Source organism: Xyrauchen texanus, chromosome 33 (genome assembly GCF_025860055.1).
Source record: "Xyrauchen texanus isolate HMW12.3.18 chromosome 33, RBS_HiC_50CHRs, whole genome shotgun sequence".
NCBI lineage: Eukaryota > Metazoa > Chordata > Actinopteri > Cypriniformes > Catostomidae > Xyrauchen > Xyrauchen texanus.
The window spans coordinates 10309490-10333562 of record NC_068308.1 but is presented as its reverse complement, the minus strand read 5'-3'; the positions used below and the strand labels follow the sequence as shown (position 1 = coordinate 10333562).

The 24073-nt window shown below is 36.4% G+C and overlaps 1 protein-coding gene across 1 annotated transcript in view; it reads right to left on the bottom strand.

The window, feature by feature from the left end:
* Positions 1-115: 115 nt before the first annotated feature.
* The window catches only part of LOC127626903 (integrin alpha-3-like), a 71705-nt gene continuing 47747 nt past the window's right edge, over positions 116-24073 (bottom strand). The window contains exons 5-26 of the mRNA XM_052103019.1: positions 23190-23294; positions 22896-23106; positions 19819-20012; positions 18235-18323; positions 17745-17881; positions 17383-17463; positions 14673-14740; positions 14459-14589; positions 13945-14091; positions 13763-13860; positions 9087-9255; positions 8740-8814; positions 8465-8544; positions 8259-8336; positions 8056-8158; positions 6683-6859; positions 6461-6568; positions 5863-5976; positions 4856-4954; positions 4650-4775; positions 3156-3316; positions 116-263 (exon numbers count right to left, since the gene is read on the bottom strand). Coding sequence (XP_051958979.1) covers positions 3206-3316; positions 4650-4775; positions 4856-4954; positions 5863-5976; positions 6461-6568; positions 6683-6859; positions 8056-8158; positions 8259-8336; positions 8465-8544; positions 8740-8814; positions 9087-9255; positions 13763-13860; positions 13945-14091; positions 14459-14589; positions 14673-14740; positions 17383-17463; positions 17745-17881; positions 18235-18323; positions 19819-20012; positions 22896-23106; positions 23190-23294 — 2501 coding nt within the window. The 3' untranslated portion in view covers positions 116-263; positions 3156-3205. The remainder of the gene's footprint in view (positions 264-3155; positions 3317-4649; positions 4776-4855; positions 4955-5862; positions 5977-6460; positions 6569-6682; positions 6860-8055; positions 8159-8258; positions 8337-8464; positions 8545-8739; positions 8815-9086; positions 9256-13762; positions 13861-13944; positions 14092-14458; positions 14590-14672; positions 14741-17382; positions 17464-17744; positions 17882-18234; positions 18324-19818; positions 20013-22895; positions 23107-23189; positions 23295-24073) is intronic.

Below are 24073 nucleotides of genomic sequence, written 5' to 3'. Positions count from 1 at the left end.
TCTAGTGTCTGGTTAGTTGAGGTGGGGTTAATAAAGGAAACCCTCCAATCACCACGCTACCCTGGCTCTGTGGGCGCGGTCAGGTGAAGAGTTCAGTAGTAATATTCTTGTGTTTCCGTCCAGTTGGTGACCCAGAGTTTCTTGCTCAGTTCTTGCTCGGGCTGAAAGGCCATGTTATACTTGTAGCGCTCCTCTCTGCATACTTTCACTCCGTGGTACTTTGGCATTATCCTGTAGTATACAGCCCTCTTGAAAAAACCGCACTGCTCAAGACAGACAGAGAAAGAAGGAAACTGAAATAAGGCGAGGACGAGCATTATGTATTGTAATAAAAGCATTTAAAAATAAGCAATTGGTAATTAAAGGAATAGTTCACCCAAAAATATAAATTCATTATTTTCATGTTTCGAATGCGGTTTGTTTTTTCTGTGAAACACAAAAGGAGAACTTTTAAAGCATCTTTACGCAGCTCTTTTCTGTTCAACAACAGCTTATGGTGCCCAAAGACAAAAACAACCATGAAGGTAGTCCATATGTCTCATATATACAGGACTACTTTTAAGGTATTTTTTTTTTCTTTTCTTTTTTTGGAGCTTGACATGGGACGAAGGATGAAGATTTTTTTACACAATCAACATGTGTAAAGATTCTTGCTGTAAAAAAAACTGAAATTTTGTCCAAAAAAAAAAAAAAAAAGATATATATATATGGGTTTGTTATTCCAGGGAATCGACTGCTAATTGATTCTAAGTTTATCAATGTATAATAAAAGAAGTGCAAATTTTTTTAGATACTTAAAATTTTATTTTTCTATAAACATGAAATAAGTAATCCAAAAGTACTTTAATATTTAAAAAATATGATTTTATTATGTTAAAATATTAAAGTATTATAACGTGCAGGCTATCTTGATGCCCCCCAAAAAACAAACAAACGGAGAAGACCGGTTTATACACTCATGAGTCTGTATGAAGTTTTTAAAAAGTATCCGCAAATTGTTGAGCGATGGGGTGGTGTCGCTGTCCTTTTCTGCTTATTGCGAGCCCCCTTCGGCATATCGTGGCGGTCCGTTTGGCCCCGTTTCACAGCCGGCCCACCAGGAAAATTCCAGGATCTCCCTATGGCCAGTCCACCCCTGGACAGTCCCAAGTCAAGAGAGGCAAGTCCAAGTCAAGTCACAAGTCCTCAACTTTAAGCTTCAAGTCTTATACAAGAAATTAGTGCTATTAGCCCAAATTATTGTCAGAGTATTTATTACTATATTAAATATATATTAATATATCAGGAAGGCTTTTCAAGTATGTTCATCACTTCACAGTTCAATATCATGTGAGATATACTGTATATTTTCACTAAGGGCACTAATGTATCTCAGTTTAATTTGTCTGCATAGTGATGTGCTTGAAAATTAAAAGTAGGGCTGCAAATAACAATTATTTTGATAATAAATTAATCTAACAATTATTCGCCTATTCGGCGATTACTGCAACAATTAATCATCATTTCTTAACCGACTATTCAGCTTGTGCCTTGACTTACAATGTGTATTAAATGTGTTTACTTACAATAAAGAGGACAAAATCAACTTTTAAAAATACCTCTAAATGATATTCACTGAATTAAAGAAAAAAAAGACTTTTTTTATTCAGTAAAATATTCACTGCAAACAATCCCATTGTTATCAAGTGTTTTGTCTTGTTTTCCATCAAAGATTGTCTAATAATCCTTAAAAGAAGACACATTTACTTGAGAAGCAACATATAAGATATTTAGACTTGCTTTAAGAGAATGTATCTTAAATATACAGGAAGTGTATTTTGTATATAAGTGTATTTTTTCACTTGGTTATACTTCTATCAGTGCAGAAAAGTCAAAATATACATATTTTCAAGATATATTCTATGAAAGCAAGTCTAAATATCTAGTATGATGTTATACAATATGTTGCTTCTTGGGTAAATGTATCTTGTTTTAGGGATTTCATATTATATTCAACAATCTCAGATAACAATTTTTTCTTCTGTAGTACAGCTGCTAAAAAAATGTCATTTATATTGTGAAACAAGCCAAAACAAAAACAAATCAAGAATGTATTTTGTTGCAGTGTATAATGGGGTGAAGTCTACCCTCTCTCACCTTTCTGTTCACTTCAATCCATCTTTAAATCTAAAAAAACAAACTCTCTCAATTTTCTTCATAAGAAACACACAGTGACATACATTATGATTCAATATGTCACGAGCAATCACGTTATAATCTAGCTGCATTAAGCGCACACACTCGGCGTCCCCACGACAGAGTGTGCCTCAATCTCTCCCCTTTAAATCGGGACACTTCTCGCAACTCATAGAAGCGGCGCTGACCGCACAGAGAAATGTCAGTTTCGGGGTTTGTACTTATTTACATGACCTGCTTCCTTATTATTTGAACTTTAATAAAGTACTGAACAATAGCTGACATGTAAAAGTTAACAATCCCAACATACCTCTGTCTGAGGGTTTTCAGACTAAATTGGATTTTGTTAATAAAGCGTCTGTAATTTTTGATCCACAGGTTCTACATGTGGCAATACTTTTGTTGCCTTAGATATTGTATTCTTTATATCCAAATGAAATTGCCTTTGGTATCATTTTTGCTGTATCGTCCTTGAATGTGCGATCTTCAAACTTGGTCTTACTCTCGTGGAAGTTGATTGGTTGGTTGTCTGATTGGTTGAATGTGGAGCATGAAATGCAGATTTTAAAATCAAATGAATGGTTTATTGGGTAAAATGAATCATTGATTGGCTGCACATTTGTAAATGTTCAACTCTGATATTTTGTTATAGACTATATACTGTATATATAGGGTGAACTATTCCTAGCAAGAGATAGCAACAAACAGAGATTTGACAAATATAACATACAACTTAATTTTGGAAAATGGTGCATGAAGATTCCCATATTACTCCAGATCACAAGTAGATTGGAAACAGATAGGGTTAGGTTACTGAGTAAGCCAGAATAAGAAAAACTTGATTGTTATTTCACTGTGAAAGGGTTATGCAGTTAAGGTGATTTAGAAGCTCAGTTAAACGAAGGCCAGGAAACAGGCTCGTGAAGAGAAGAGTCAAAAAAGTAGAAGGTAACTCGAGAGGGCTCATGGATATGCTTTACCGATGGGCCCTAATGAGGCTGCCATAGAGGCAGATGGGGCGCCTGTAGTGTCAGTATTCCTCCGTCAGCCTCTCTGTCTCAGAGGGCTGGATCTTTATTTCTGCTTTCTGGGATTTGGCCTCATACATCTCTCTCCTGCTGGCCCGTCGGAAGAAACCGCACTGTGGAGGAGGGGCGGAACCCAAGGCGGGACATTTATTAATGATTTCAATAAGGAGAAGCGGTGACATTTCACATCAAAGGCGTGTAGTGTTATAATGAACTTCATGTACTGCAAGCATATAGTTGGCAGTGTTTAAGTGTTTCCTGTCATTTGCTTCTATTAACAGTCCCGGCTTATGGATACATGTTTTGGAAAAGCTACTATGGTCTAGGGGTGGGTGATATAAAATCCTATATCACAGTACATATAATGAAAGCAACTTTATCTCATTCAATCATTTTTTTTTTTTTGTTTGGATATTGATGGATGAAAACCAAAAGATAAGATCATTCATAACAAATCAATGATGAGTCTGGCAGCAGAGCTTTAAATGTAAGAATAAAACTCAAATCAGTAAAACTAATATTACAAAAACAGGTAATTCATACTCTAAATTCTGATTGGATGAGCCTCAATCAAATCTGTTATAAAATAGGCAATATACAGTACGCACATGTGTAAATGCACATTGTTCCTGAATTCCACATTTATACTCTAAATTCTATACTTCTGTATTTATATTTCTACAGCGTATGAATTCTGTGCAACTGCAATAATGCTCAGCAACTGTAAACAACTAAACACCACTTCACGTTGTGTCTAACAACACCCTTTAAAGGAAAAATTCACCCCAAAATGAAAATCCTCTCATCATTTACTCACCATCATTTACAGACTTTCTTTATTCTGCTGAACACAAACAAAGATTTTTAGAAGAATATCTCAGCTCTGTAGGTCCATACAATGTAAATGAATGGTGACCAGACCTTTCAAGCTAAAAAAAATGGCATTAAGACAGCATAAAAATAGTCCATAAGACTCCAGTGGTTTTATCTATGTCTTCATAAGTGATATAATAGGTGTGGATGAAAAACAGATCAATATTTAAGTCCTTTTTATGATAAATCTCCACTTTCACATTATTTCACATTCTGAAAGTGAAAGTGGAGATTTATAGTAAAAAATTATTGAAATATTAATATATTTCTCACCCGATCGCATCAGAAGACATGGATTATACCACTGGAGTCGTATGGATTACTTTTAAGCTGCCTTTATTCACTTGCATTGAAAGGACCTACAGAGCTGAAATATTCTTCTCAAAATCTTAATTTGTGTTCTGCAGAAGAAAGTAAGTCACTGGGATGGCATGAATGTGAGTAAATGATGAGGGAATTTTGCTTTTTGGTTGAACTATCCCTTTAATAAATAGTTATTTCTTGTCATACTGTGACCTGGACCACAGATAAGGCTAAATAAACCGCTAAGATTTTGTAATTTTTCACAAATACCTTCCAAAGAATTAGACTGATAATGCCTAATAGCAGTATCCCAGCAACCGCTGCAACAATGATTATCCAGAGAGGAACTTCATACGGCATCTCCTCTCCCAGAACCGGGTCAATGTTTACTAAAAACTGGAACATACAAAATAGTAGGGCTTTTAGCCATGTCATTAGCAATAAATAAAATTTCATTTTTGGTGAACAGTGCTGACCTCTCTGGTCTGACTTTCCATTTTGATTGTCGGTTTATCCGTAACCAGTCTCAGCGTCGCCTGACTCCTTACTTGCACTCGAAAGGCATTGGCGTAGTCCTGCGAGACAAATGCAGAGTGACCACTGTGTGTAACCAAAAAATATTTTGAGGTATACAAGTGAATTTTTGGAAGTTTAGTATTTTTCTACTGCTGTTTAAAGTGTTGATGCAGTTTAATTTAAACTGAAATATTTAAAGGTCAAGGTCATATCTTGGCTGTGAGAAAAAATCACGTTGTGTGAATACCATCCATTGTTTGAACAAACATTTTGATTACTCTGTTAAATATAACTTGGACATTACGCAATTTAATTATGTTCTCATCTCAAACATAATTGTATAATGTTGATTTCAAATGTACTGTTTACTATTTTCAGTAGAGCTGCTTTCTCTTTTTTTCAGTGGAATAACCCAAAAATGTGCTTCATGTGGTAACATCCCAATTAACTGGTTTTACTTGATTTAGAATGTTACTTAATATGACTATATTTACCTGACAAATTAGGTTACACCAACAAAAGTTATTTTAATAGGTTAAATCAAGGAGATGCAGAGGGTTAATATTGTGTTTTTTCAAGTGTTACAATGACTTCTTGTATTAAACTTTACATTATATAACAGTTCCGTTGGTTCGGATCCTCTAATAATCTGATTGGACAAGCAATATTCCAAGAGTGCTGATATTTATTATAACAGCACTGGGACGCTTCACTGTTTGTATCACTCCACTTGTCTGTGTTTGATCCTGCTTTGGCTTCATTTACAACTATTTTCGTTAAAGAAGAACAAATTGAAAAAAATTACTTGCCACATTGTGTCTAAAATGTAGGTATCTTATACCAACTGATGGCAGGTTGATTTGTAGTACTTTGTCAGGTGTGAAGGAAAATGTAAAAAAAAATAAAAAAAAAACCTCAGTTCTCCTCTACTTATAAACATATTCCCCATAACAGCTATTATACTGACCTCCAGCATGGTGCTGTTCCACACACGGGACCTGACTTTGATCTCAGCTTGGGTCGACATGTTCAGCAGCGGGCAGGAGAACGTTAGACAGCGAGCTGTCTGCTTTGAACACTCCTGAAGAGAGAGAAAAGCCAGGCATTCACATTTGGATGATGCAGTGGGGTATTATGTTTAACAAACTGGTGGGGCACTGATGGCTTTGAGTAGGCATGGGTCACAATGGTCTATAAGTTGTCCAATAACTGACTAGTCATTTAATGAGACTGACTTTATAGTGAATAAGAACTTTTTTGTTTGTTTCTCACCTGAAACCAAAAACATTGATAACTTTTATGCTGATTTTATGGACTTTTTGATGCTTGAAAGATTCAGACCCCATTTACTTACATTGTATAGACATTTGCACAAAATCATTTGTGTTCTGTATGAGTTTGAGATGGTATAAGGGTGAGTACATGATTACAGAATTATAATTTTTGGGTGAACTAATTAGTAAACTAGTAATTCAGACAACCCACCAATTAGTTAATACGAAATATTAATGGTAGTTTTGTCAATCTCTAAAGTTTAAAAAAAATCACTAAACATATATCCTCACCAGCAAATGCGTCTCTTTACGAGGTGTCAGGACGGTAACAGCGGCTCCTGCATAAGGAAAACCAACGTCCACATCTCTCTTCAATCGTTTAGTATCTTTATCTGACAGCTGGAATGAGAAAATGAAGTATAGCAGATGTGAATGCAATGAGAACCGATGGAGTGCTGATTGAATAAGATGGAAAACAAGCTACTGTGGGCTGTTGAATGTTCCCAGACTCACTGTGAGTTTGAGCGGGTTCACAATCTTTCCTGGTGGGACGCAGCGTGACTCTGACGTTCCTTTGATGATAATCTCTGTGATATACAGCAGCCATTTCCCATTGGTCACCTCAAACGGCCATTCAAAGTCAATCATCAGAGTTCCCATGTCTCCTAGAGGTTCTCCTACAACTTTCACCTGAGTGTAGAACCAAATAACTTTTTGTTCCATAAATACTTCCCTATACATATCAAAAATGTATAGGGAAGACACCACTTTTAGCTGGGAGCCTGTCAATAAAGACTATTTTTACTTATTAAATAATAATATAATTATAATATATTATATTTCTTCACAGTTATACAATATAATGTAATGTTTGGCTAGCAATACAATTTTAGCCATATGAATTAATCATTACAGAATTTCATAACATCTTTATAGGACAAAAATGTGTGGACAAGATTAATCCTCAATGTTTTTGGGCAGTTTTCCCCAAAGAGAAAGACAAAATTGTAAATACTTAATAAATCAACAATCTGATTTGTAACCCTGTACAATAAGGTTCCCTTCGATAACATTAGTTAATACATTAGTAATCATGAACAAACAATTAACAATATATTATTTTACATCATTTATTAATCTTTGTTTATGTTAGCTAATAAAAATAATATTGTTCATGTTAGTTCATAGGGCTTTAACTAATGTTAAATACAACATTTGAATTTAAAAAATGTATTACTATATGTTGAAATTACCATTACCTAAAATTAATAAATGCTTAATAAGCATTGTTCATTGTTAGTTCATGTTAACTAATGTTGTAACTAATGTTGTTACTAACTGATTCAAATGTATTTTGTTAACTTTTAGGAGAACCCTAGTAAATAAATGGCTTAAAAGCTAACATAAAGGACTAAAAACACAAAAGTTCAATTTTAAGGTCATGCAGTTTTTAAATATTTACATATATTTTCATTTTATAATTATATCAAAGCACTTACAAGGTACTTCATAATTCCAAAGGGAAAGCACCCAAAATCTTACTAATTTATAATATAATATAATATAATATAATATAATATAATATAATATAATATATAGATGTTTTACAAACAATACAATGTGAGCCTAATTTATTGTAATACACTTAATTAAATTTACACTATTGTAAAATTCTATAAAATCATTAGAACTGCCTAAACACCCTGTAATTTCACAAGTGATGAAAAAGTTAAAATGTGTAGTCAATATCCATGGATATACCTACAAAATATTCTCATTGCCAAAAATTGGATTTGAATTCCCAACAATATACGGAAGTTTTTTTTTTTTTTTTTTAACGTAACGTATCAGATTTTTGCTGCCTGTCTGAACAAAACCACACTTACACTAAACACAAAGTCCACTGGACTTCCCACATCACTGGTGCTGTTCATCGCAGATTCTCCGATCACAGTGCCACTGAAGGACGTGTCCACCACAGCCCGTTCTCTGCACAGGACAGGATGCCAGTGAGTATTACAGCAACACATTTGAGTCTTTAAATATTTACGTATATTTTTCCATTTTAAAATGATATCCATGCACTTACAAAGAGAAGGAAGTGAGGAACGTGTTCTTTACGTTCAGAGTGACAGTAACAGGAAACAGATCATCCTGTTCACTTATACTAATGGGAGACACATACGCCATTCAGTCAGACACATTAAAACGAGAGCAGTTGTAGAAAGGTTTGCATCACTATGCATAATTAATGAAACATTATGCATTGAGCGGAAACTGGACAGGAGGACTTACGTGGACAGCTGAAGCTGAGAGTTAATTTGCTTTGTGTAAAGTGTTATTCCAGAGGTTTCAAAAATGATTTTCAATGAAGCCTATGAGGACGGAGTCAAGCGTGAGAACAAATTAGCAAAACAAATCTAATGTACGGTCTGATTAGTGTTCCTTCCAATGGCGCATGGAAAATGATCTACTTGAGTCATTTGAAATGCTTTTTTTAGTTTAAATGCAAATCTTGACAGTCGTATAAAGGCCAATGTACATGTTTTCAGTAAAAAAAAGGTTTTTACCTTCTGATTGCTTTTAAATGGGTTTTCCAGACTGCATATAACTGTCTCGTTGCTGTACTCAATATCACACCTAGCCTGTAATGAAGAAAAATCGAGAAAGTTAAAAGAATACTGAAACAAGAAAAACAACATAGACAATCGAATTTGCAAGAGTAACTAGCTAGTCTCTCACAAGAATTTAATACAAATAAATTATTAAGTATTTCTTAAGATTCTAGGATTTTAGACATCTGAAAAGGAGGACACCCAAGAAAAAGTCACCATTTGCTCCCGTTTCATCCTGTTTCTACAGAATGGTACAAAAAAATAAAAAATGTGTGTGAAACAGCGCCACCATGTGGACTCACCTGAGTTCGGACCCCTGAGTACTTGAGTGTGTGGGGAATGGTGATGTTGAGCTTTGCCTGATGAGCGTCCTCTGCCTCTCTGTCTCCATCAGGCATGTTAGTAACCATCACTATCATCACCAGCTTTTTGATATTACTGTTGAACTCCATGATCTGACTGTCTCCCTGACTGAGAACAAACCAGCACATCCCATAATATAATATAATATGATATAAAATAATATAATATAATGCAATTAGTAAGGGATAATGTACAGCCAGCCAGTCATCAATAGTGGGGTCACTAGTGGTCAGAAGTGGTAAATTAATATGGAGTTTTTCATTTATGAATGTAAAGGGTTAGTTCACCCCGAAATGAAAATTCTCTCATCATTTACTCACCCCTGTGCCATACCAGATGTGTGACTTTCTTTATTCTGCTGAATACAAACAAAGATTTTTAGAACAATATCTCAGCTCTGAAGGTCCATACAATGCAAGTGAATGTGACCAAAACTTTGAAGGTCCAAAAAGCATAAAAAGGCAGCATAACAGTAATACATATGACTCAAGTGGTTAAATCCATGTCTTCAGAAGCAATATGATAAGTGTGGGTGAGATACAGATCAATATTTAAGTCCTTTTTTCTCCACTTTCACTTCCTTATTCTTCTTTTGTTTTTGGAGATTCACATTCTTTGTGCATATCACCACCTACTGGGCAGGGAGGAGAATATAGAGTAAAGAAGGACATAGATATTGATTAAATTTAAACAATAGTCAATATTTAATTCCTTTTCACTACAAATGTCCACATTCGCTTTCAGAATATGAATGTGAACAAATGTGAAAGTGAAAATAGAGATTTATCGTAAAAAAGGGCTTAGATATTGATCTGTTTCTTACCTATACCTATCATATTTCTTTTAAAGATACAGTGCATTCAGAAATTATTCAGACCCCTTCGTTTTTTCACATTTTGTTATGTTGCAGCCTTCCACTAAAATGCTTTAATTAATTTTTTCACATCAGTCTACACTCCATACACCATAATGACAAAGCAAAAAACAGATTTTTGATAACTTTGCAAATTTATTAAAAAGAACAAAATTAAATATCACATTGACATAAGTATTCATACCCTTAACTATGTACTTAGTTGAAGCACCTTTGGCAGCGATTACAGCCAAGTCTTTTTGGGTATGATGCGACAAGCTTTGCACACCTGGATTTGGGGATTTTCTGCCATTCTCTGCAGATCCTCTCAAGCTCTGTCAGGCTGGATGGGGACCATCGGTGGACAGACATTTCCAGGTCTTTCCAGAGATGTTCGATTGGGTTTAAGTCTGGGCTCTGGCTAGGCAGCTCACTGAAATGCACATAGATGTCCCTAAGCCATTCTTGTGTTTTCTTGGCTGTGCGCTTAGGGTCATCGTCTTGTTGGAAGGTGAAACTTCAGACCAGTCTGAGGTCCAGAGCACTCTGGACCAGGTTTTCATTAAGGATATTTTGCAGTGTTCAGCTTTCCTTCAACGCTGACAATTCCCCGTCCCTGCCACTGAAAAACACTCCCACAGCATGATGCTACCACCACCAAGCTTCACTGTTGGGATGGTATTGCGCAGATGATGAGCAGTGCCTGGCTTCCTCCAGACATGTTGCTTGTAATTGAGGCCAAACAGTTCAATCTTGCACTGAGGAGAGGCTTCCGTCTGGCCACTCTGCCATAAAGCCCAGATCGGTGGAGTGTTGCAGTGATGGTTGTCCTTCTGTAATTTTCTCCCATCTCCACACATGATCTCTGGGGCTTCAGTTATAGCAAGAGACCTGGTTGTTCCAAACTGCAGCCAATTTGTTTTTGTAGCCATCCTCAGATCTGTGCCTCGACACAATCCTGTCTCTGAACTCTGATTTTGCTCTGATTTTCAGCAGTGAGTGTCACGTTAATAGTGGGAGAGGCAGGACCCAAACGCAGAGAGGCAAAAATGTGGGCTTTATTTACAAGGAATAAAAACACAAACCAAAATACCCACGAGGGGGAAAAACAGAAACAGAATAATAAACTTGAAAAACGAAGAAACCAACTGAAGTAAGCACAAGAACAGACAAAACCGACTATTAATGAAACAGCACCACAATACAATAATGTAACAAATGATAGAAGTTGGGAAAGGAGTAGGTGAGAACCGGCATAACAATATAAATAATATTTAATCGTTACCTTAAACAAAAAGACAAACACAAACACATACAGGGCAGCTGCCTGTAGATCTCTCTCTCTCGAACTGCCACCCCTGGTCACCTTTATCCCTCTCGGGATTGATAAACCTGATTAGGGGCCGGGTGTGCAGCATCACGGCCCGGCCCTGCTCTCTGCCCTGCCTCAAATGACAAACGATTTGACACCAGACTCAACACGAGGAGAGCTTATATGGAGAGGTAATCAGCATTCCCATGGAAACGCAGATCATTGACAAGCTAGCACTCAGTGTTCCCACAGAAATGCCAATCGCCCACCAGCGGCACCTGAAACACATGAGGGAAAACACCGACAGGGAAGGGAGGGAAACCAGGGAGGAGGTTTAAGGGAGGGAGTAGGGTCCGGAGGCCTGGGAGGAAGCTTCAGGGAGGGCACAGGGACCGGTGGCCTTGGAGGTGGGCCCAAGTGTGGAGTGGGGTCCGGCAGCTTGGGAGAAGGGTCCAGGAAGGGAGCAGGGTCTGGCGGCAGAGGGGGCCTCAGGAAATTGGCATGGTCTGGTTTCTGGGGAGGAGATTTAAGGTAGGGAATGAGGGAGGAGAGGAGGGTGGCAAGGACAGGGAGGGCAGCAGACTGGGTGGCGGCCACTGGAAAGGTGTCTGACTGGACGTGGGTGACCGCTGGGCAGTGGACAGACTGGATGTGGGTGGCCGCTGGGTAGTGTACAGACTGGACGTGGTCAGCTGCTAGGCAGTTATCAGACTGGATGTGGTTGGCTGCTGAAAAGGGGTCCGACTGGCCGCTGAAGTCGGATGGGTTCTGGTAACTGGATTAAGCAAAGGGCTGGTCGGCGGCCGCTAGGGACTGGACAGAAACAGAGGCGGCTGCTGGGGAGTGATCAGGCTGAGTGCCGGGCACAGGGGACTGGAAAGAACTATCTACAGCCACAGGGAACAGGACAGACTTGTTGACAGCTATGGGGAACTGTACAGGCACGTCGACAGCATCAGGGAACTAGATAGACTTGATGACCACAGGAACTGACCGTAGTAATCACAGGAACAGGACAAGACGACACTGAAACAGCACCACAATACAATAACAAACGATTTGACACCGAACTCAACATGAGGAGAGCTTATGTGGCGAGGTAATTAATGAGGGACAGGTGCTGGTGGTCCGCTGACGAGCTAAGCAATCAGTATTCCCATTGAAACGTAGATCATCGATGAGCTGCCACTCAGCATTCCCACAAAAATGCCAATCGCCCACTGGTGGCACCTGAAACACATGAGGGAAAACACTGACACACAGAGACATGACACTCATATGAGACAGACAGTGGAGGCACAGTCAGACACGACTGTAACAGTGAGACCTTATATAGATAGGAGTGTGCCTTTGCAAATCATGTCCAATCAATTGAGTTTACCACAGGTGGATTGTAGAAAGTGTAGAAACATCTCAAAGATGATCCAGAGAAATGGGATGCACCTGAGCTAAATTTCAAGTGTCATAGCAAAGGGTCTGAATACTTATGTCATTGTGGTATTTCAGTTTAAAAAAAAATTAAAAATCTGTTTTTTTGCTTTGTCATTATGGGGTATGGAGAGTAGATTAATGTGAAAACAAAATTAATTTAAATTAAATACATTTTAGCTGAAGGCTAAGCATAGCAAACATGAAGGCAACATAACAAACAGTGAAAAAATGAAGGGGTCTGAATACTTTCTGAATGCAATGTATATATTTAACCACTGGGGTTTTATGGATAACTTTTATGCTGCATTTATGTGCTTTTTGGACCTTCAAAGTTCTGGCCACCACTCCCTTGCATTGGATGGACATACAGAGCTGAAATATTCTTCTAAAAATCTTCGTTTGTGTTCTGCAAAAGAAAGATAATATTATACATCTGGGATGGTATGAGGGTAAGTAAATGATGAGAGAATTATCATTTTTGGGTGAACTATCCTTTATGCCTTTACATTTGGTTCCCCACAATCTTTAATATTGGTAAAATCTTTGTCTTTTATCAACCTGAAGGAGTATATTTTTCAATTGTGACCAGATGATGGTATATTATCTTGCTTACTATATGGCTACTCATAAACAAATAAATATTAATGAACTATTAATTTCAGTTATTGTAATTATTTGAGAAGAAAGGTATCACAGAGTGCCATGAGTGACATAACACTAGCACAGCTGTGAAGGAAATTGGTTGCCATGGACAATGGTCAATTATACAGTCTAGTGGTCATTAAAAATATTGGACACCAGAATGCAGTGATCGACCAATCAGAATCAAGTATTCCAGAGAGCAGAGCAAAAAAGATATAAATAAATAAATCAAATATAGGTCAAAAGTCCTTTAAAATAAACAGAAACTTTTCGTTTGGACAAGAATTGACCACCGATCAATCTATTCATCTATTTCTAGGGCCCTCCCACCAGTTTTCTTCCAGTCTTCCATTTCCTACCAGGCTCTAAGAGCTCACCTCGGGAAGGGAATGTAATTCTCATCCGTAAACGTGGTCTCCAGCTGCAGGTTACTGCTACACCTGTTATCAGTACCACACTCCTTGAGAAAGTTTATCTGAGGAATAACAGACCAAAAGTCTCAAATCTATCAAGATACATTAAACCTTCAGCTGAGAGTGAAATGTCAAGTTCTTTGTACCTCTGTTCTTCCTGTCTGGATCTGTTGGCCGCTCAGCACTGGAAAAGCATCCAGATTTTGTATTGTCTGTCGTGCTTTTGCGGTTTGCTTATTTAGGGACACATTCAGAGAGAACACTATGGGCTGAAGTATGTCACTCACGGGGCTCTATGGACAGGAGAAAAACATCCTACACTTTAACAGCCCTGTTGTTTCTTTAAATTCACTGAGCACAGTTTATAGGTTTGGAATGGCATACTACCAATATACTATTTTTTACAGTATGCAGTATGAATATTATGCACAGTATGATCATTTTCTGTATGCATGAAATTACCTTGTACATTTGCCAAACTGCACAACATACAACAAGAACACACTGCAAGGAATCCCAAAATGCTCTCAAAAGACGAAATTTGCATTCAATTATGCACTATGTGTTATCTTTAAGTCATATTTAAATGCAGGTCCTGCATATGTTTGAATAAGCATGCACATGTGTGTGTACACTGTTTGTGTTCGTCTGGTCTCTCACATTAACACTAAGTCCCAGCTCTTGACAAGCAGAAGCGGAGAAAGACAGGAGGCCTGTAAATGTGCTCTGTTTGTTGTCAAGGAAACGGACTCGGGTGCCCCGGTTGTCTGCATCAACTGTGTATTTTACAGCTGAAAAGGAGGAAGAGACGAACAGTGCACAGTCAATCCAATAAAACACTGATGAAATATCTGTTCTTTAGGGTTTCACTTACTGATGTCCTTCTTGAAGGCTTTGTTTCCATTGCTAAGAGTGTACCAGAAACACACCTTCACCTTTATGCTATAAAACAATAATATAATTATGCTAAATGACACTAACAGACAATTCGATTCTGTATCAATGTATCTAAAAGCTTGCTTGTATCAGAATCACCATGCACATAATTTATTTGCATGACAAACATTTTACAATAAGTGATGCTTAAAATGTCCATGGCCTTTTTAACTACATAATGGTTTTAGGTAAAAATGTATAAAGACAAATGTATATCTTAAGTTCTGTGGCTGGTTACCAAGTTTTACACAATTGTTTAACCACCCTTTCACCTTGCTTGTTTATCTTAAAAGGTCCTGCAGCGTGACAAGTACATTTTGACCATGTAGTCTGTCAGCTAATATGATGTCATAAAAGCTGCATGCATAATGATTATAAAACAATAAGTAAGATGCTGTTTAAAACAGTGGTTACATTTTACATGAATATTTCCTTTGTTCGGGGTTTCTAAAGGGGTTCATTAATGACTAATAAGCCATTTACAAATGCATTATAAATCATTGATATGCAGTTAAAACAACATGAATAAAAATGGAGAATTTCATGGGTAACACTTTACAATAAGGTTCCATTTGTTAACATTATTGAATGGATTGCATATCATGAACTAACAATGAACAATATATTTTATATATATATTTATTAATCTCGGTTAGTTATTAAAAATACAATTATTTATTTTTAATTTATGTAAGTTGATAGTGCATTAACTAATGTTAACATATACAACTTTACATTTTAAATATGTACTAATATATGTTGTAATATTGTTCTTTGTTCGTTCATGACAACTAATGTAGTTAAATAATGTTAACACATGGAAACTTATAAGAGTTACCCTTTCATGTATTACTACAATTTCACCTCAAATGTTATAAATGCTTAATAACCGTAATACTGTATAACATTAGTACCCTATGAAAATGTTAAGTGGACACATATGAAGCATTTATTAATGAATTGCCAACATTAGAAACTAAGGCTCGGAAATGTAACGTTTTAATTTCTATGATTAATAATTCACTTTTTAAAGTGTAAAAATATTTGTAATTATTAAAAAAGTCCAGTGGAAACAGCAGAAGATTTTAATTTTGTCCACTGATTTGACGACATTTACACATATACTTGTATCACAGATTTATACCTGTAAAACTTGATTCAATTAACTCTATGGGAAAAAAACTAACATGATAATTTTAACACGTACATGTTTAAATATTAAAATAAATGATGACTAATACATTTCTTGAAAGTTCTTTGAAACAAAGTATGAAGTAAATATGTTTACGATTATATTTTAATGTTTTTTATAATGTACCATGATTAATCACGATTAATCATAGAAAACTGAGCGATTAATTAGTTAAAACATTTTAATCGATTCAGAAACCTACGTACATTAAGTTCAGTATGTTTTAATAGTTATCAGGCTTTAATACATGATATATGCTGTGAATGAGCACAAAGACCTGAAAAGTGTTTAACTAGGACAAGGTAAGTTTGGACTTTACTCAAAGAAGCATTATTCTATTGACATTAATGTGACAAGAAAGTGACCCAAAAATGAAAATTCTCTCATCATTTACTCACCCTCATGCCATCCCAGATGTGAATGATTTTCTTTCTTCTGCTGAACACAAATAAAAGATTTGTAGAAGAATTTTTCAGATCTGTAGGTCCATACAATGCAACTGAATGGGTAAAATAATTTTGAAGCCCCAAAATGCACATAAAGGCTGCTTAAAAGTTATTCATAAGACTCCAGTGGATAAATCTATTTCTTCAGAAGCGATATGATAAGTGTGGGTGAGAAACAGATCAATATTTAAGTATGTTTTTACCATTAATTCTCCTCCCTCCTCTGTAGGTGGTGAAAAAACAAAAGAAGAAGAATGTGGAGAGTGACATTAAAAAAGGACTTAGATATTGATGTTTCTCACTCACACTTATCATATTGTTTCTTAAGACATATATTTAACCACTGTAGTCATGTGGATTACTTTTATGCTGCCTTTATGTTATTTTTCGGAGCTTCAAAGTTTTGGTCAGCATTCAGTTGCATTGTATGGACCTACATAGCGGAGATATTCTTCTAAAAATCATAATTTGTGTTCTGCAGAAGAAGAAAGTCAGACACATCTGGGATGGCATGAGGGTGAGTAAATGATGAGAGAATTTTTATTTTTGGGAGAACTGTCTCTTTAATATAAACACAGGGTGAACTGTTGCCAAACACCAGAATCCCTCCTTTAAATATCACTACAATAATCTATTTTTGCAGTATTGTGACATACATCATGAATTAGGGCATTTTATCCATCTGAATAATAAAAGTATGAATAAGTGTATTTATTAAGCATTTATAACATGTAAGTTAAGATGCTCACTATTTGGCAAGTATTGCATGAAAGTCACCCTTTTTAATGTTGTTATAACCACATATATAGGATTCCTAATGCATTTGTAAATGACTTATTAGTCATTAATAAACCCCTTTATAAACCCCCAAAAAAGGGAACTCTAATGCAAGGTTTACAAAAATAGATGGAGCATAGCATGTCACACCGCAGGACAAGTCAACTTCCCAGTTATGAACAGCATGTGCCTATCCATATTTATGTAACATGTTAGGTATTATGTCTTCTTACCAGGGATTAACGCACTGACTTTGATTCACAATCTTGGGCTCTACTGTAAAGTTTTTAGAGAGGTGGATGACCGGACGTGCCCTGAAAAACATCCATTAAAAAAAGAATAACTCATATTTTAGTTTTGTAAAGGAATGCATAAGTAGGCACAATTTATATTTGCCTACAGAACTAATTTATATCATTTAGGCATAAACGATTTAGATCAAAAGTAGTGTTTATATGTATATAAATCTTTATACTGTATATAATTAATACACACAGGACATACATTTGTAACAGTATATTCATGTGGCCTCATTCACAGTCCCTCTGAATAACATGAACATCTATAAATACCAAACACTGTTGAAAAACTGAACCTCAACAGAGCGATGCGGTCGTCCAAGGAGCCCACCAAAATGTCAGGGTAATCATTTCCATCCATATCCATTCCTCCATTGAGAGAGTAGCCAAACGTCTGAAAACCACTGGGACCTAATGATTTTCCCTCTATCACCTAATAAAAGGCAGTCATATTACAGATAATAGTGCACAATCTGCCAATCCAATTTTAACCTTAAGAGAGAACACATGTTTAAACTTTATAGTATTTCCATTCAAAATTACCATCCGTTTTACATAAATCACCACCACTGTTTTTGTCAGTGCTTATTATAGCTAGATGTCATTCAGCAGTCTAGATTTGTTTTTCAGTAGTCCTCAGTTCTTATTCTTATGGTACCTTATATGTGGTCAGAAAAGTGATCTATTGGTGATCTAACATACTGTATATTCATTAATAATACTCATAAACAAAACAGACGATAATCAAATATGTTGGCAAAGATGTTTCATACGGTTTGGCTTTACCTGGCTGAATTCATTAGAAATTCCTTTTTTGCCTCCCATCCATATATAGACTTTTCCAGAGTCATGGAAAGGAGCACCAACCGCAATATCTGAATGTGGCAACCAAGACAAAAAACCCAGAGTACCAACATGAGAAACCTTCTATTGCCTCCAGATGGCAGCATTGTGACACAAATGACATTATTGACAGGGCACAATTTTCCAGGACATTTTACATGGCCAAGGGGTGTAATATTTGAAGGAATATTCTGGGATCAAAAGTTAAGCGCAATCGACAGCATTTGTGGCAAAATGTTGAGTACCACAAAAATGTATTTTGACTCATCCCACCATTCGTTTAAAAAAAAAGCTAAAATCTGGGTTACAGTGAGGTACTTACGCTGGAAGTCAATGGGGCCAATCCGTAAATGTTAAAATTCTCGCTGTTTCAAAAGTGTAGCCACAAGATGTAAACAATATGAGTTAACATGTGATAAAATCACATTCTAACCTTTTCTGTGTAAAGTTTTGTCTAATTTTACAACTTTGTTGCCATGACAATGTAATAGCATAAAGTCTTAAAGCCTAAAACGGCCGTAATATTATAATTTCAATAACTTAGCACAAATAATATATGAGTTTTAACACAATAATTAATGTAAATGCTTTTATAAAATTATTAGATTCACATTTTTGCCTTTAAACCCTCCAAAAATTGGCCCCATTCACTTCCATTGTAGGTGCCTCACTGTAACCTCCTTTTTTCTTTTTTAATTAGCGTGTGTGGAGGCTTCACACATTCTCCGTGGCATCCACGCACAACTCACCACATGCCCCACTGAGAGCAAGAACCACATTGTAGCGACCATGAGGAGGTTACCCTATATGACTCTACCTTCCCTCGCAACCGGGCCAATTTGGTTGCTTAGGAGACCTGGCTGGAGTCACTCAGCACGCCCTGGATTCCATCTAGCAACTCCAGGGGTGGTAGTCAGCATCAATACTCTCTGAGATACCCAGGTCCCCATTTTTTTTAAGTAAAGGAGAGATGAGCCAAATAAAATCTTTGTGGTAATCAACATTATGCCACAAACGCTGTCACCTGAGCTTAACTTGAGTTGAGTGCTTTTAAACAAAATCCTTACAATCTGAAACAACACTATTATTTGTCAAATAAATTGATTGTAAAATATTGCTATATTTCATTATTATTTTTATTTAATTACAGTAAACATTACATTAATATACAGTCGTAATATATTGTTGTCTTTTCCCCATTTCATGTGTCCATTTAAATTGAGCTTTTATTTTGACGCTCTGTCTCTATCATCTACAACACAAACACAGAGTGCATGGTGATCATGTTGCAGTGTTTTCAGTGTATGAGTGGCCAGCATTAATGAAAAAAATAAACAGCAGTCTGACCATCATCATTGTTTTAAAATGTACTACTCAGATTGTTTTTTTTTTGTTTGTTTGTAGTTAACACTACAGCAATTTTGAAACGAAAAAACATTTTGCACTATATCAATACTTATACTGTTTCATCTGAGCAAAGCACAGATGACTGCAGATGGGCAGAGAATGTATGTGTAGGTGTGTTACCTTGAAATCCATCCTGATTGACGTCACCCACTGCGGCAACAGCAAATCCAAATGCAGAACCTTTTTTACCCTTCAGAACCATGCTGGCTTGTCTCCGGAAGGACCCATTTTCATTCATAAAAATGTAAACAGCTCCGCCCTCCTCCTTGTAGCGGTCAAAGTAGAACGGCGCCCCAACGATTAGATCATTCCAGCTACATCAGCACACAAAAAGAACATGTTATGCCTAAGTTAGTTACGTTTTAATCTGCTTGTTCATTCAGGACTTGTATAAATACAGTTTGGTAAAGAATGAAGTACCTGCCATATAAACACATTCAACTGTTTACCTGCTGACAATCTTAAGTATGTAGCTGTAGAGAACTTTCCGAGGGCACATAAGGAGATGGATAGACAACAAAGTTGCTTTTGGTCTATTTCTTTTCAATTTCCTTTCAGACTCAGAAAAGCATCGCAGAGACATGTTGGTGAGATGATATCGCAATATTGTGTATGCAAACTGTAGTGTTGGGAAGTTAGCCAATAGTCAGGGCTGTACGCACTTATAAATACTGCTTTTGTTGCAGTCCAAAAAGCACAAAGGCAGCATAAAGTAATCCATGTGACTTCATTGGTTAAATGAAATGAAGAAAGAAAGTCATACATGACTAGGAATGGCGTGAGGGTGAGTAAATAATGAGAGTTTTCATTTGTAGGTGAACTCCCTGTTTAAGATTCCAGCTTTTGTTCAATGGATTACAAAAAGTTTGACAGTGCCATTGCCAGTTTGATTACAATGTGGATTATAACACAAGACTATACTTCAATAGAAACTGGCAATCAAACTAAACTAAAGTTAAAGAGTGCGCTGAGTGAAAATTATAATTGTAAATTGTGCCTCTTGAAAACTGCACATTTAGTAAACTTCCGCTTCTGGCTTTGCCAAAGAGGTAAGCATAATTTATTTTTAACCTTTTCACCAGTGCAGTTTCAAAATGAATGCCATACTTGTCCTACACCTGAGCTGGTGATGTCGAAACGACTTCTGCTTATCTTGGACAGCATGCTTACATTTCAAACTCTCAAACATAGATACCAGACAAGAAACACATTGACACACATTTAAAAAATCTGGGGCATTTTTTGTCTATTTCAGTTGCATTCTTGCACCAGAGTTCCAGTAAATTTAGGCCCTCATGCACCCTGTCGACTCACCTGTAGTTTAGATGTTTTTTCATGTACAACATACACGTAAATGACAAAAACAAGTTATCAACCTGGGGTGTGTTTCCCTTACAACTACGTAACTCACTGCTTAACAACCATAGTATGATGCAACGTTGGAGAAATTAACTAGATATTTATGACTGTTTCCCAAAACCTTAGTAACTATGTTGCACATCCATCGTTCGAACCACATTGGTTCAACAGTATTGGGCTGTTGTTAATGATGTTACACAGGGGGTGGAGTAATAACTTCTGCTGATATTAAATTGTAATAGCTAATTTACATGTACTCCAGAAAGCTGTTTAATGTGCTGTTTAATGCTGCTGAAGACATGAAAGCTGCGTGCACTATGTAAATTCAACAGATAAATTGCTCTGCAATTGTGGGGTTTCCCTTTACATCAGACTTTGGGATTCCACCGATGCACTTGAGCACATAGGCACATGCACACTCTTCAAAAACATATAAGAACTTCACTTATGCATTAACATTGTAACATCGTTAACAAACTGTGTGTGTTAAAGTGCTTTCTCTTAACAGCTTTTTAGTCCCTTAAATGGTTGCATTCATGTTTACATTACATTTTAGCAACGTAATGTAGCGTAATGTTCGTTGGAACTGTAGTTTAGTGACACCAAATCGTTGAACTATGTTGGAAACAATGGAACTTGCGACCATAGTTGGCTAACGATGGCTTTGAAAACGCACCTCAAGTCTCATAGAATCATGTTGCTTTACCAACATTTTTGCAAAGGGATTTTTATTGATTCAAAACACTTTTACTACAGCACATGACTTCAGGCAATACATAACCAGCTGATTTACAAGCTTATTCAAGCATCAAGTTACGCAGTAGATTACCTGGTTTGCACTTGCGATGTAAAGGACCGGTGTATGAGTTCTTTAGAACATGCGAGTCAAAAGTGTCATAGAAGCACCACAAAATTATGTGTACTTTTGGTTTACCCATTGCTTATTTTGATGAAAGTCTACTCATTAATTTTAAATATTTTAAGTAACAGTTAACACCAAATACTTATTATTCATGAGAAGGTGTGGCTTTAACACAAGACGAGCACTTTTTCTGCCATCCTGAAACATGTACTGAAGTGCATTTGCATGGTACAAAAAAAATGAAATGTTTGTTAGCAATATGTGTTTTTACAGAATATTGTCTAGAATTATGGACAGATGGATGAGGGCTTGTTTGAAATACATTATTTTCGATGCAGGGTGCATATACAAAGTTTGCTAAAAACTAAAGTTTAACATTTATTTGGACATTCATTTTTAAACTAAATTTAAAACAGAAACCTAATGCCTTATGTGTATTTGTGTATTGTATTAAGCACGTTCAACACAGTGTATACATTTTGATAACTACATGCACACATGGCTAGATGTTATATAACATTTAGGAGCATAATTAGTAAACTACACACTATTTACTGTCTTTGGCTGATTGATGTAATCAAGAATGTAGTCATGTAATCCATAAAAATGTATCTATAATCTGATTACGCACATAAAATGGAATGTAAACCAATTACAATTACTCAATTATTCCTAATCTGATTTTTGAAATCCAGATTACATGTAACCCATTTCTACCCAGCATTGACTAGATTACATGTAATCTGAATTACAAAAATCAGAAATTTCACTTTAACACCACACTATGCAATATATACAATATAGACATGTACAGTGCATACACATTACAATTATTGATAATTATTATAACTATTATAATACACATAATAAAAATAATAATTATTGTTATTATTGATGTCAATAATTGGTGAAGTCTATGTAAACATGACCAATTACGAAGCACATGCATGATGTTTGAGATAATACAGTGACCTACTCATCATTGTTGAGGTCTGTTACTGCCAAGCAGCTGCCAAAATACGACCCGACTTGTTCTCCTGGAATGGTCATCAGAGTCATCAGAGGTTTAAGATCCGAGTCTCGTTTTGCCAGGATCACTGAGCCCTTGAAATTGTCTCTGGGAGCTCCCGTCACCACAGTATATTTGGAGCGATCAAGTAACTTTATGTCTTCAAGCACAGAGTAACCTGCAAAAAAGGTGGAGTATTCTTATACTCGCTACTGTGCAATGAACACTGATCTGTGCCATAACAGAAAACGCAATACATACCGATGTAGATGTTGAGCCTGTCATTGCCCAGCGCATGAAAGCTTTTCTCATTGGCATCCCCAGGGAAATCTGAGTCGGTGTCTCTGCATTTCATATGGACATTACCTGATAAATCAAACAATCCCTTAGTTATATACTCTACATCTCCACCACAGTTAACCAGGTACTCTTCCAAGTGTGTATTTAGGAAATGCAACAATATGACCCTGAAGGGTGATTTGTACTGTATATCGGATAGGATGCATTTTCTACCTGACACTTTTGTTCATTTTGTAACAGTATTTGTAATTGTAATGACATTTGAAATAGTATGTTCAGCTACTGTAGTAATGCAAGTACTGTAAAAGTAGATAATAAGTAAAGATAACAAAAACTACAAGTTGACTATTATCCACTCATTACATGGCTCTCTGGAATAATTTATTCTGATTCGTCAATTGCAGGATTAAAAGTATAGTTCATCCAAAAATGAAAATTCTCTTATCATTTACTCACCCACATGCCATCCATGATGTGTAGGACTTTCTTTCTTCTGCAGAACACAAACTAAGATTTTCAGAAGAGTATCTCGTCTCTGAAGGAACATACAATGCAAGTGAATGCTGACCAAACTGCTGAGCCTCAAAAAAGCTCATTAAGGCAGCATAAAAGTAATCCATAAAACTCCAGTGGTTTAATCCATGTCTTCTAAAGTGATCTAATTGATTTCGGGCAAGAACAGCCCAAAATATAACTCCTTTTTCTCTGAATATCTTGCCATTACAGTCTAGTCTAGGCACTATCATGATTTCAACATCGTTTACACTTCCTTGTGCTTGACGCATGAGCACAGCACTTGATAGCACTAAGAAGTCATGATCGCAAAGAAGACTGCTCATATCAAG